Genomic DNA, 14,842 nt, shown 5'->3' on the forward strand with positions numbered 1-14,842 from the left:
CGCCATCTTTGTTGTCATCAGTCGACCATATGCGCTGGCAGTTAATTTGCATATCGCCCCGATTAGCCAATGGGAAGGGTAGCAGATGTACGGCTAATTACCATGTTTCTCTTTATTAGATAGGATATCCATTCATTCACCTAATGACTTCCTTTTCCAAATTCTTACCATCTTTTCATCTGTAAAATTACCATTAAACCACATCCCCAAGTATAAGGAAAAACTATTTCTTTCACGAAGCAACTACCTAACTGGGAAATCCTCATAGTTCTTTAAGCATTTTATGCTGAGATTCAGACACAATAAAGGATGCATGTAGTAAACCTAAACTGTTATAACTTATAGTATGGATCTAGTAGTTCTTACAATTAGGTAATGATCATTTCACCTCTGGTTTTCCCTGACCGCTCACAGCAAGTGTGTAATCTCCTTACTCCTCTGGAAGAGACACTGAGTTTCTGTAGAAAGAACTAAATTTCTAAGGCTATACCACTGATAAGCTTTCAATCTCAGGGCAGAGGGGTGAAAATCAGTATTTTCTTTTAAAACTTCTAGGTTTCAAGTCTTGTAAATATTCTCTAACTTGAAATCAAGACCATAAAGGACTGAAAACTTGAAAGCTAAAAAATGTAACCAGTAGAGTCTGGAGAAACAATAATCCCAGGCCACTGCATGCTGCTCGCTGGCTGGGAGGTTCAGACCTCAGGATTCTGTGGAATTGGCCCCTCCTCAAAGGTGTACAAAGACATGTTGTACATGTGGGTATCAGAAAAGCTGAAAAGAATGGCGATATTAGCAATGAGAGCAAGAGAAAGCCTACAAAACATTCACACAATTATTTTAAGTATTTTATGAATTTTGTATGAGGATTCATACAAATTTCAGACCCAACAGTACTGGGAGGGGAAAAGTATGTTATAAGGCTTTTCAGAGGCTCTCCGAACAATAGCTGCATCACTAAACTGGTAACATATACAGATTTACTAAGTCTATTAGATTATGGGACAGCTTGGCATTGTCTTTCTTCCTCTTTGTAAACAGGTTTAATTTGCTCCTTTCTCAGAGTATTCACCTTCTTGAGAATTACAGTGGATAAACGCAGAGCTCCAGGGTAAAAGCTGCTCATCACCAAGCAGTCTAATGGTGACTAATAGGACAGTCACTTTGAGTTATAGCTGAAAGTTCTATGCAAAAAATCAAGTGAAGCCATTGAGAACTGAAGAATCAGAATTGAACCCAGCTGTGCAAAGATGATTTAACACTAGACTACATTAGAAAATCTGTTATTGTAGCCCTGGCCGTGTGGGTCAGTTGTTGGAGCATCATACCCTACACCAAAAGGTGGAAGATTCAATTCCTGCTCAGGGCACATACCTAGGTTGTGGGTTCAATCCCCGTTTGGGGCACGAATGGGAGGCAACTGATTGATGTTTCTCTCTCACCTCTCTCTCTTTTTCTCTCGTCTCTCCCTTTCTCTCGCTCTAAAAATCAATTTGAAAACATATCCTCAGGTGAGGATTAAAAAAAAAAGAAAATTTGTTATTATTATCCATACCTCCTTAACAAATTAAAAAAGAAAAAACATTTTGATTACATAAAAACTATAAGATCATAGCAGATGTCCAAGATCTACAGCATAGATCTTATAAATGCATAAGATCTACAGTAGATGTAGAAAAATTCAATATCCATCCTTTTAAAAAAAACACAAAACTTTCTTAGCCAAACACTTGCATAACTCAATAAAAGGTATACAGCAAATGCCCCAACAGACATCCTTAAGGACAAAATGTTGAAAGCACTCCCTTTAAATAAGGAACAAGGCCGGAATACTTCCACTCTCACCCTTCCCACCAACACTGCACAATGGAAAGGGGCCTGCCCAGGCCACAGAATTACCCGTTAGCCAGGTCGCGAGGACACAGGCTTTCCTCCTCCCCGTCAGCACTTTCTATCCTTCATTACAGTTTTGTGCCACAAGTGTCCCTATTCCCTTCTGCCTCATCATTAGAATCTGTGGCTGCCGGTGGATTAAATAAGCTGTCAATGTGCCTCGGAGGACTGGGTTTTACTTTCCGATGGTAACAGAAAAGGACGGAAAGACTAGTACCAGTTACAGCTTCACTGCAACTACAGATCAGTGTCCCTGTACACACAGGACAGCACAAAAGCACACACCTAGGGTCTTGATACACGTAAAAGAAACTCCATGTGACACCAACTTGATGTCAACTGTTGGCAAGGTGCGGGGAACAAGCACTCTCCTGACCTACGGGGGGACAGGCTGGGTCATGTGTCTGCAGGGCGATCTGGCTAAATGTATTGAAAGGTTTTAAAAGGGGCATACTCTGAAACAGGAAGTCACTGTCCAGGAATTTTTCCTAAGGAAATAATGAGAGATATAAAATATGTATTTACAGTGTCAAAAGACTGGAAAAGAACACAAACATTCAAGAACAGGCCACTAGTAAGGTACATACAAAATATTTACAGCATAGAATACTATCTGGTCTTTAAAATAATGTATCAAAGAATGATAATAACAATATACTCAGGAAATGTTACATTTTTAAAAGTTACAATGGATACAAGGTGATTCTTCAAAAAATAATTTTAACTTATGGGAAAAACACATAACATATATCAAGAAAATACCAAAATACTGGTTATATTATTACTTGGTGGGGAAATTTGGGGTGACTTTAATTTTCTGTTGCAAGCATCCCAGGCATGCTGACAGACCTGGACAACTCTCACTCATTCTTCTTTGTTGTTTTTGTTTTTATTGATTTTTAGAGAGAGAGGAAAGGCATGGGACAGAGACATGGAAACATCGATAAGGAGAATCATTGATCAGCTGCCTCCTGCACACCCCTCACTGGGGATCGTGCCTGCAAAGCAATGCAGGCATGTGCCCTGACCGAGAACTGAACCAGTGACCTCTTGGTTCATGGGTCGATGCTCAACCACTGAACCACACTGGCCAGACACTCTCATTCTTCAAGACTCAGCTTACTGTCACTTCTTTCAAAAAGTCCTCCTGCACTAGCCTCCTTTACCCCACATATCCTAGGTGTTCCTCCTTGGCACACGACTCTGGGCTGTCCTTTATCCCTGTACCACACTGATGGATTTGATTCACTACATCCCCACCACATTTGGAACTGCCTATAGTCAGAAACCGGGGGTGTTTCATTTTCGTATCTCCAACCTGTCTGGAATCTAACAGAATGAACATGACTAAGCAAAAGATTCTCTGTGCTCTTTGAATTTAAAGATCAAGGAGGGAAATGTTAATAAGGATGAGCAAACACTGATAAAGAGGTATCTCCTTACCTTGGCTAGCAGACTTGAAACATGTTTAATTTCACCATGTGCCTTTAGTAATTCTTGTTTGAGCTCAGTGCAAGACAATTCCAGCTGATCTTTCTCAGCTCGAGCTACTTTCAACATTTCTTGAATTTCACAGCCCTCTGCCGTCTGCCCCATAGAACTGGTCACTATCGCTTTTTGCTTCTCATTCTCCAAATAAGCCTTCAAAGACCCATTTTCAATCTTCAGCCCTTCCAAGGTAACTGTACACTCTTCCAGGGTTTGGGCCATCACACCACTGTTCTGCCGTTCCAGTTCTAGAAGCCCGTTCAGTTTTTCATTCTCTTCCTTCAGGCGTTGGATCATCTCTGCAGCCCCTTGATTTTCCTCCTCGGCCTTCCGCAGGCTGCAGGTCAGCTGCTGCTGAATGCTGAGCAGCTTCTCCCGTTCGCAGCGGCCCTGCTCCAGGATTTCCGTGCACTTCTGCTCCAGCTCCAGGACCTTCCCTTCTTGCGTGCCGGGCTCCTCCTTCTTCACTCGCTCTTGTAGGAGATTTATCAGCTTCTCATTCTCATGACTGAGCTGCTCTGCCCTCTCCCGATGCTGATGAAAGGAAGTTTCCAAAATCGTCTTTTCATCCACCAGCTTCTCATTTTCAGCTGTCAACTCCTGCACCATTTGTTGCTGGTCTGATAATTCCTGTAAAGTAGCCTGCAGTTCTTCTGCTGTGCTATGATGGTTTTCTTCCATCTTTTGTATCTTCTCCGTAAGGGAAGCCAGGGACAGTTCACTCGCGTTGTTAGGGGAACTCCCAGTGGTAGAACACTTCGAACTCTTAAAGGGGTTGCTCGTGGAAGACAGGGGCCGAGAGGGGGTGTCTGCTGTGAGGTGCTCAAAATCGGAGGCATCCGGTGACAAAGAAGCTTTGGTAACATCGCTGCTTGAAGAGCCCGACGTCGGTAATATGTTCTGGGGGGCGTGTCTTTTATATTCATCTACTTCACCTGACACCTGATTCCCAGTTGGGCTTCCGAAGCTTGACTCTTGGGTGAGGGATGTGGGACAGCTGCTATCAGCAGTGTGACTGGACCCTGCTTCTGAATGCTCAAAATAACGCAGTTTCTCCTTCAAGGCCCGGTTTTCCTCCTCCAGATCAGAAAGCTCTTTCTGGAAATTCTTGTTCTTCTCCTCAAGAGCTTGTATCAATGGTTCAGAGTCAGCTGCTGAGACTGATGTTCCATCCGTCTTTGGGTCCGAAGTGTCGGTTCCTGCCGTGTTCAGAGTCCTTTTCTCCCTGCATTTCTTTAGTTCACTTCGAAGCCTGTTAATTTCACTATCTTTTGCTTTGGCCTCTGCCAAAAGCTCCCGAACTTGGGACTCGAGCACAGCCTTTTCTCCCCCTTCATTCTCTGGCCTGGGTCTTGTGGAAGTGGTCCTCTGGTGCTTGGTAGGGGTGGGTGTGCTGGAAGAAGTTGGACTAGACACCGATTTCTTTGGGTTGGTGGGACCACGTGGCACCGTTCTCTCTCTTGAGATAGTTGCCGAAAGTTCTCGAGGAGCTGGAATGCCTGTCCGTTTGGTGGTTGTCGCAGACCCTAGAGACAAAAGTAAAAATCAATGAAACAAAGCAAGCACTTTATAAACGAAGGCCGAGCCACTTCAACCTGCATGGCGCCCTCCATCTACTTCCTCCTCCTCTAGATAACCACCCAGTTCTGACTGGGGTTTCTGTACCTCCTCCCACAGCCCCCTACTTGAGGGGAAGTGACTCAAAACAATCGCATCCCAGCCATTGTTGGTGGTTCAAGGCATGGGCACACCCCTCAACTAAGGAAAGGTTTTCTGGGTGAGCTTCTGAAAGATTGTTGGCCATGAGTGAGAAATCAGTTAAGTCTGGGACTGGCTGGCAGCCATCCTGTTGTCAGGACAGGAAGGTGAGAAGCAGAGTAGAAAGAAGACAACCTAAACCCTGGCAGCACTGTGGGTTTGCTAACTCAATCAACCCTCAGGCGTGGCCCATGGCTGGCCTTCCAATTACACAACCCAACAAATACCCTTCATAGAAGTCACCTTGCATTGGGTTTTCTTTAAGTTGCAACCTTGATAACCTATCTGAATTGATAACCTTGACAAATGAACAACAGTCTTTCAACAAAATAAACTTTCATATGAATTTTTCAATAAATACTTAAAAATTAATCATTAATATATTTAGACTGAGCACAAACTAATTAAGAAATCAAAAGACATAAATAATCCAATGAAAGACTGATCTGATCCAATGACCTATTGCTTTTAACGTAAGTGGAAATGGTGTGCTCGTCTGTATTCATAAACAAGAACACATGGGATAGGGGCATATTATCTATCGCTAAGGTACAGCTTTAAATGTTAAAGGGATTTATATAATATGGAAATGATATGGAATTTAGAACTTATAACGGGAAATGTAAGGAATTATCTTTTATTTTCATCTAGACTTCGACACTATAATCATTTTAAAATTTTCATCCATCCTATATTTAAGCTTTCATTTATACTATTATTAAAGACAATGTTGAAAAAAATTATAGGGGTGAAACTCTCGTATGATCTAGAAATGAAACCCACCTTACAGGTTAAATGTAAATGAACCTGTTTTACAAACTCCAAGGCCACTGGATGTTAAGGCTGCTGGCTGTGACTTACGCAAGCACGCTCCTTGGGCTGGAGGCCACCAGTCTCTCGGCCTCTACAGTGTAGGAAAGGCTGGCGCAGGGGATGCAGCCTCAGACTGGCAGCAGCTCCGGGCTGCTAGGGCAGAAGCAGAACCCAACACAGCACAGTAGCTCTAAACCCACCACCTACACTTACTCAGGCATGAGCTACCGCATATCGAAGTGTCTTGAAATCTGCGGTGATGACAGCATTGTTGCTAACTCTCTGACATCTGAGTGCTTTTAAAACTTTAACATAATAATGGCTAAATTGCCATAATAATATACAGGAAAACTATGGTTTTTATAGTAACTTTTCAAATTAAGTTACTCAAAAGCTAAGAGTACTACAATACACATCTAATGCTTCAGGTGCCCAGATGCCTCACTTGCAACCTACCCGATATGCAACAAAAAAAAGATTTAATTATTCTTTTTTAACCCTCACCTGAGGATACGTTTATTGATTTTAGGGAGGGATTAAGGGAAGTACGGAGAGAGACAGACAGACAGACAGGCAGAGAGTGTGATGTGAGAGAGAAACAATGGATCGGCTGCCTCCAGTATGGGTGCTGACCAGGGATAGAACCCACAACCTTTTGATGCATGAAATGATGTTCCAACCAACCGAGCCACCCAGTCAGGGCTAAATGTTCTTGTTACAGAAAGACTAATATCACTAAGCAATAAAATGTTTTAGTAACAACAGTCCCCTAAGGTGAAGTAATCTTGGCCAGGACCATAATGAAAACAGAAAGATAATTAAAGTTTCACCACAACTATAATCAGACCAGGCAAAACTGAGAGTACAGGACTGATGATCACAGAGGTATTTGCCATGCCTAATGATGCTACGAAAATTAAGGTTCCTTTTCAATTACTGATTTTGATGATGGGAAGAACTAAAATAAGAGAGATGAAATGTGTCATCATTTCCAGCGACAGTTTACTCCTTCCTTTAGCTGCCAAATCTTAGTTTGTTCTCCACTTAGGTGTTAGTTAACTTTATTTAAATTACTAGGAATAATTTTTTTTACAACAAACCAAAGTACATTTATGAAACATATCCAACTGTGGATTAAAAACACATAATCTAGTTGAATTTTTTTTCTACATCTGTTCTTTTTTCTCTCTCATCACTTAAAGAAAATCCTCAGTATAATTGTTTTAGATTTTCTAAAAGATTTTTCCCATCGCTGTACACATAATTTCAGAAACTGCAATTAGCAGAGGTAAAGTTTAGAGAGTTGTTAAAATTCATCATCAGACCAAACTAAGGTTGGTACTTGGCTGCTCACTGCCCCATTTTGGGCCTAATTCTGCCCCCAGACACACCTCATCATGGGCACTGGTGGGTAAAAGTAAAGCGGTGGCAGTGCTACAGAACACGATGTGATCAATCAGCAGGGCTCTACCCTCGGTCTCTTTCGAGCACTGTGGGTTCAGCACCCTCACTGCTGAACACCACACCCGGAGCCCTGAAACTGGGCATGCTACTAACACAATACTCCATGGCAGGAGTGACAGCAGAGTGTTGGGAAGCCCAGGGCCGAAGGAACAGGACTTCTCACTCCTTCCCATCCTCATATCAGATCAGCACTTATTCCTACTGAGGCTGGCTGTCTGATGCAAGATGTGAAAATAAAAGCAAGCTCCACCCAACATGATAATTTATTGTTAAAAAATTGTTTGATATGTTACATTTTTAAAGGCCAAATGAAAATTTATATTATAGTGCAATTAATCACAGATGCACCAAACTATGTAGTCATAGAGACACACCCTAGGAAGAAACATATAATATTGAGAACAGGTGAGTATTAAATAGGTTGGACTTTGAGTAATTTTCCTGCTTCTTTATTTTACAGTTACACTTATACAATGAATTTAAAAAAAACAGGAGTGAAAAATCCTACCATAACAATATACAGAGAGATAAAGGTATGGTAAAAAGAAATCTTTTCAGAGAACATAAAGCACATTTGAAAATAACAATAGCATGATCATGTATGTGTGTGTGTGTGTGTGGCTAATATGCAAATTGTCCCCACGGGAGTTCAACCGGAAGACCAGGAGTTCGACTGCTCACTATGATGTGCGCTGACCACCAGGGGGCAGCATGGAATGAAGAAGGCCCCGGCCGGCAGCCAGCAGCCAGAAAAGGAAGGCCCCAGCTGGCAGCCAAAAGGCCCCGATCAGCCCTGATCGCCAGCCAGGCCTAGGGACCCAGACCATGCACCAATTTCGTGCACCGGGCCTCTAGTTTAAACCATAAAACAGGTGACACTTTTAAATAGTGATTTTTATGAATTGTAATAAAATATTTTCAGGCCCTTTTTAATGTCCTCATCTTACTCAAAGAATAAGCTACTAAGGTTTTTCTTTGGTAGGTCTTCTGTCTAAAGTGCACTGATGAAGGGTGACTTTCTGAACTAATTATCAATCCTTCATTTATTCAACAAGAATTCACAGAGTACTTCTCGGTGGGAGATATAAATGAAGGTCACGATCTTCACATACCACACGATTGCTGCCTTGTCTCCTAGACACAAGAGAACTTGCTCATTCTGAGTCTAAACTATTAGGATATTTCTTCATTATCACTCTGCATGAATTTTTTTCTCAAAAAGTTCCAATAATTTCTGTATGGTCAAACCTAATTTCCCCCCTTAATCATCAGCCTTCTCAACTTTTCAGTGGCAGCTAACTTTAAGTATCCATTCCTTCTTCCCTTCATTCTTTTTATTCATGTCTGACAGTGGCACTAATCATTTTTTAGGTTCCCCTATTCAAGGAACCCTAAAAACATATTTAAACCTTCCTTTCCCCTTCCTTTTTGCAACTAACCAGTCCGTTACTAAAACTTATGTACTGTTTTTGGAAATGATTCCATATTTTTCCTTTTCTTTCATGATAAATCTAGTCCAGGTCCTCTGTCTACATTTCTTTTTTTTTTTTAATTGTTTAAAGTATTATGTATAGTATTACATATGTCTCCTCCCTCCTCCCCCCCACCCCTCCGCCACCCTGCCTTCTCTCTGAGATTGCACGGTCTGTTCAGTGGTACCTGGATCTATTTTTGTTCATCTGTTTCTCTGTCTACATTTCTGAATCACTCTCCCACCTTTGGGATATTCTGGGTCAAATCCCTTACATAACTCATTCATTTTTCTTTTCAAGAACCTGTACATACTTCTTCTCATCAGCTACACCAATGTTAAATTTCTTCCCTTGGCTTTCAAAGTCATATATAATCTCTAATCAATATACTCAACCTTTTTCAACTTTGGGTTTTGTTTTGTTTTTTTTTGCTCTCTAGTACACCCATTTATCTCTAGCCAGTGTCCTCAATGTCCCCAGTACACTTATGACTTGTTGAAATATCATTCCCTTTCCACTGTATCATTCTGACTGGCACTTAAACAAGCTTAATTCCCGCCAATTAAACACACACACACACACACACACACACACACACACACACCCTAGAATCCACATCTTCCTCTAACTAACACCTGATTTCTCTCTTCCCTCATAGCAGAATCCTCCAAAGACATATTCACTGGTTGTCCTCATGTCTTCCGCTCGCACTCACTCCCCTGCCCACTCCCATTGCACTGCCTGGTGAGGTCATCAATGACCCCCATGTGGTCCAATACAATGGATATTGTTCATCCTCTCAGCAGTTAGAACAATTTCTTCCTTTTGGAAACATGCCTCTGATGTCACATTGTCTTAGGTTTTCTCTTAACCCAGCAGCTACCCTCTGTCCATCTCCTTTGCTTGTTCCTCCTCCTCTCGCTACATATTAGAATTCCTTGGGTCTACATCCTGTTCATTTTTCTTCTCTTATTACAAATATTTTCCTGGTGATTCTACTCAATAATCTTAAATAACACCTATATACTGATGACTCCCAAATTACTGTGGACCTCTCTGAGCAACATGTGAATATCAAATTACGTACTTGATAAGCATAAATGAATTATCCCCCAAATACTTCAAACTAAATAAAAGGGAAAATGGAAGGCTAAGAAAAAGTAAACAGAATGTGCAAAGGTCCTAGAGAACAGAGAGCCTGGCAGCATAGGGTTGGAGGCTGATTTATACGGGGTGCTCAATGAAGGTCTCACTGATTGAGATTCAAGATGATATTAATTGATATCTATATTTAATGATATCTATTAAAACAAGGTAAGGGTCCTATGAAAAAGAATAAAGATAATACAAGAGAAAGCTTTCAAACGTTTTAAATAAGTTTGTCAAATTAAAAGATTCAACAGAAGGGATGGGATGCAAACTTTTTGTAGAACAAAAGAAAACAAGATGGAAATAGAAAAGATAAACGCAAAGGTACAATCCAGCAGATCAAACAATCACTTAACAGAAATTCCAGAAATACAGACCAATGGAAACAGAATGAATGAAATTATCAAAGATCTGACATAAGAAAATTCCCCAAAGTTGAAGACCATGAGTTCAGAATTCATGTTAAGCTAACAAATGAAAAAGACTCTCATGGAGATGGATACATCTTTAATAAAGTTTCAGAACATCAAGAATGAATAAAAGTTTGGGGGAGGGTTGTGGACTGATTAGTGAGACTGGCCATCATCATTCATTAGTAATATTGAGCTCTAGGAGGCAATAAAGCAAAGGCCTTCAAAGTTCTGAGGGAAAATGATTTTCAATCTAGAATTCTATACCCAACTTAACTATAAATCGCTCATCAAGGTGGAAAATACATTTTAAAACACGAAATGGCACAAAACATTGAACTGCCAACAGCCTTTCTGAGGAAGTTATTTGGGGACATGCTCCTGTAAAACCAGAAAGTAAACCATGAGGAAGAGGCTGGTCCAGGAAGCAGTGACTCTCTAAGAGGAACGCAGTCAGGGGAAGTCTCATCATAATACCCAGGGAGCAAGTCAGGAGGAGCACACGTCCAGGCTGGTCAGCGGACAAAGTGCCTCATAGGGAAGTTCCTTTGGCAGGAGAACACCTTGAATAAATAGTATGGGGGAAAAAAAAGAAGATAAAATAAAAATAGTGGGGAAAACAGAAACCTCATAAAAACAAGAAGCTGCATAAGAAAGTTAACAGAATCATGACACATGACTTCACTCTGCAGGGAAGGATACCTCTGTAGTGACAATAACATTACTACTATTTAAATTGACCTATACACAAAGTCTGCATGATATTTTATGGAACATTTGATATTATCCTTGCTAGCAAAAAAAGTTAAAGTACAGATGAAAGAAACTGGAGGTAGAAGACAAGGTGGAGAAAGCTGGTAGAAAGGGTAGTAACAATAATATCCATTTCCATCTTACAAATGGAGAATCAAAGATAGTACATACAGTTGACAAAACAAGAAATAAAGATAAAGTACATTACTACAATAAAAGAGGTAGCCAAGGAAGGCACTGAAAGCAGTGATAAAATTACATTGGGAGGGTGTAAATAAGAAGTGGAGTTAAATCCTCATCTATCATAGCAGGAGTCAACAAAATGTCTAAATTTGAAAATAAAAAGAGCAATGTCAGGAGCATGAGAAGACAAGTCACAGACTGGGAGAAAACATTTCCAAAAGACATATATGAAAAAAGACTATTATCTAAAATATGCAAATAACTCAACCATAAGAAAATGAACCACCTGATTAAAAGTGGGCAAAATGCTGGTAGGTACTAGACTTATGGAGGGGATCACTTTATAAGTTATATAAATGTCTAGCCACTATGTTGTACATCTGAAACTAATATAATATTTAGTGTCAAATGTAACTGAAAAGTAAAGAAGTTTTTAACTGGGCAAAATAGCTGAACAGACACCTCACCAAAGAGGACATACAGCCCTAACCGGTTTGGCTCAGTGGATAGAGCGTCGGCCTGCGGACTCAAGGGTCCCAGGTTTGATTCCGGTCAAGGGCATGTACCTTGGTTGCAGGCACATCCCCAGTAGGGAGTGTGCAGGAGGCAGCTGAATCGATGTTTCTCGCTCATCGATGTTTCTAACTCTCTATCCCTCTCCTTTCCCCTTTGTAAAAAATCAATAAAATATTTTTTTAAAAAAAAGAAGAGGACATACAGATGGCAAATAAGCCTTTGAAAAGGTGCTCCAGCCCTCGCCGGTTTGGCTCAGTGGATAGAGCATCAGCCTGCGAACTGAAAGGTCCCAGGGTTGGTTCCAGACAAGGGCACATGCCCGGGTTGTGGGCTCGATCCCCAGTGGGGGACTTGCAGGAGGCAGCCGATCCATGATTCTCTCTCATCATGGATGTTTCTATCCCTCTCTCCCTCTTCCTTCCTCTCTGAAATCAATAAAAATATATATATATTTTAAAAGGTGCTCCACATCCTCTGTCATTAGGGATTTGCAAACTACAACAATGCTGAGATGCCACTGCACACCCACTAGAATATCTAAAACCCCAAACACTGACAGCACCAAATGCTGGCGAGGATGTGAAGCAACAGGAACTCTCATACTCTGCTGATCAGAATGCCTAATGGTGCAACCACTTGGGAAGACAGATTGGCAGTTTCTTACAAAATAAACACACGCTTGTCATAACCCAACAATTGCACTCCTTGGCATTTAGCCAAAGGAGTTGAAACTTATATCCACACAAAAACCTGCACATGGATACTGATAGCAGCTTTATTCATAACTATCAAAAGTTGGAAGCAACCAAGGGATCTGTCCTTCAGTAGGCGAGTGAATACATCCAGACAACGGAATATTATTTGGCACTAAAAAAAAAAAAAAGGAGCTATCAAGCCAAGAAAAAAACATAGAGATACTCAAATGCCTATTACTAAGTGAAAGAAGCCAGTCCGAAAAGGTAAATACTGCATGATTCCAACTACTATGTGACACTGGAGAAAAGGCAAAACTATAGAGACAGTGAAAAGAGCAGGGGTTGCCAGGGCTTTGAGGGGAGGGAGGAATGAACAAGCAGGGCATAGATTTTTAGGGTACTTACAGCTATTCTGTATGATACCGAACAGATGGGTACATGTCATTATATATTTGTTCAAACCCAAGAAAACCAAGAGTGAACCCTGATGTAAACTGTGGACTCTGGGTAATCATGTGTCAATGCAGGTTCAACTACAAATGTACCACTCTGGTGAGGAATTTTGATGGCGGGGGAGACTGCGGCGAGCTGGGTGGACATGAGAAGTCTGTGCTTCCTGCTCATTTTTGCTGTACAAAAACTGCTCTCAAAGTCTATCTAAAAAATAAGCATAATGAAGTGGTGACCTCTGCGAAGCGGGACTAGGAGGAGCAAGGCTGAAGGCAGCAGCAGTGGCTTTCACAAGGGCCGTGTCTATTTCATTTTTTAACCTGTGCCTATACTACTTGGATAATTGGAATTGAGGAATGTGAATGCTTGCAGATGTAGCGCGGAAGCAGGTAATCGGCCATCTGTTGCTTTTATAGGCAGCACCGATCCTTTGGACTTAGAACAAATGAGATAAAGGAGGGAAAGTTTGAGGCAACACAGCAAGCAGAAGCAGTGCCACAAGGAACTAGGTCTGTTATCAAATCTCAGGGCCCCACCTTGCCTGTGGAATAAAGTGACTTTCCCCATAGCGGGCTGTCCTTGGGGGTTTGTTTTCTAGAGATCACACATATCTCACATTAAAGTTCCTGGAAACTCTCTCCGCAAATCGAACAGAGGAAAAAACACAAAAGAACCTCACAAATACAAATGAGCCAAACTGCTTATTCATTTGCTTCCTTTGTTAAAAGCAAACACTAGCCCTTACTGGTATGACTCAGCTGACTGGGCATTGTCCCATGCACCTAAGAGGTTGCTGGTTCGACTCCCGGTCAGGGCACATGCCCTGGTTACAAGCTCAATCCCTGGTACAGGAGGCAGCTGATCAACGTTTTGCTCTCACATGGATGTTTCTTTCTCTCTCCCCACTCTCTAAAAACCATTAAGAAAAAAAAAATCTTTAAAAAAATTTTAAAAAGTAAACAGTAGGGTCCATGTTTACAGATGGTTTTCAAAACAGGATAACTGTTTTCTATCTCATTTTCATTTTACCCTTTTTTGCAGAATGCCAAATTGATTTTGCTCACACTCCACTCGCTCAGCTACTTGAGTTTGAGTTTAAAACACTTGTAAGTCTGCATCCTCCTCTTTCCCAAGTGCTCACTGTTCCATGGCAGTATGAACAGTGCTCCTGAATTGAGGGACTGTGAACAAAAGACCCCTAACACGCAGAAGGGCTCTGGCCTGAGGAGGGCACAGTGACCGTTGTGTGGAGTGAAGATGAGATATGGCAGAAGACAAAACAGCAGTGTTACAAGGAGAGACACTGCTATGGTCTGACCAGCTTCACGGAGGCGGCCCACAGCTGGCTGCAGTGAGTCAACTTCAGAAGCCAAAATGCAAATGGCTCGGGGAAGGCAGCTCCCTGCGTGCATGTGAAAAGTGCAAAGCAGGCAGAGACGTGTAATTTCCATTGAAACTCAAGTGGAGAGAGGAACAGTTTGGTCCCAGAATTCGCTCTGCACCCTGGGTGAGCATCTTCGCCCACGATGTGGGCCAAATGAAGCCCTCATGTACTAACTCAAGAGCTTGGCCCCTCTGCATAGGAATTTGCCAGCACTCCCACAGTCTCTAGGCAGCAAACATTAAGAATAAGGAGGGGAGGAGAACCAAGATGGCGGCATAGGTTAACGCCGGAGTTTGCTGCCTCGAACAACCACTTCAAAAGTGAAACTAAAAGACGGAACGGACATCACCCAGACCCACAGGAACGCTGGCTGAGTGGAAGTCCTACAACTAGGAGGAAAGAGTAACGCATACG

General features: G+C 41.7%; 1 protein-coding gene across 14 annotated transcripts in view; it reads right to left on the reverse strand.

The window, feature by feature from the left end:
* Nucleotides 1-14,842, reverse strand: part of SPECC1 (sperm antigen with calponin homology and coiled-coil domains 1) — a 273,056-nt gene that overhangs the window by 101,532 nt on the left and 156,682 nt on the right. For all 14 annotated transcript variants that reach the window (XR_001512445.1, XM_015558364.1, XM_015558363.1 and 11 more), the window contains exon 4: nt 3,337-4,907. Coding sequence is in view for 13 of the 14 variants with exons in the window: in XM_015558364.1 (XP_015413850.1) it covers nt 3,337-4,907 (1,571 nt within the window). In the remaining variant the exon portion in view is untranslated. The remainder of the gene's footprint in view (nt 1-3,336; nt 4,908-14,842) is intronic.

This window comes from Myotis davidii, unplaced genomic scaffold (genome assembly GCF_000327345.1).
Source record: "Myotis davidii unplaced genomic scaffold, ASM32734v1 scaffold129, whole genome shotgun sequence".
NCBI classification, from domain to species: domain Eukaryota; kingdom Metazoa; phylum Chordata; class Mammalia; order Chiroptera; family Vespertilionidae; genus Myotis; species Myotis davidii.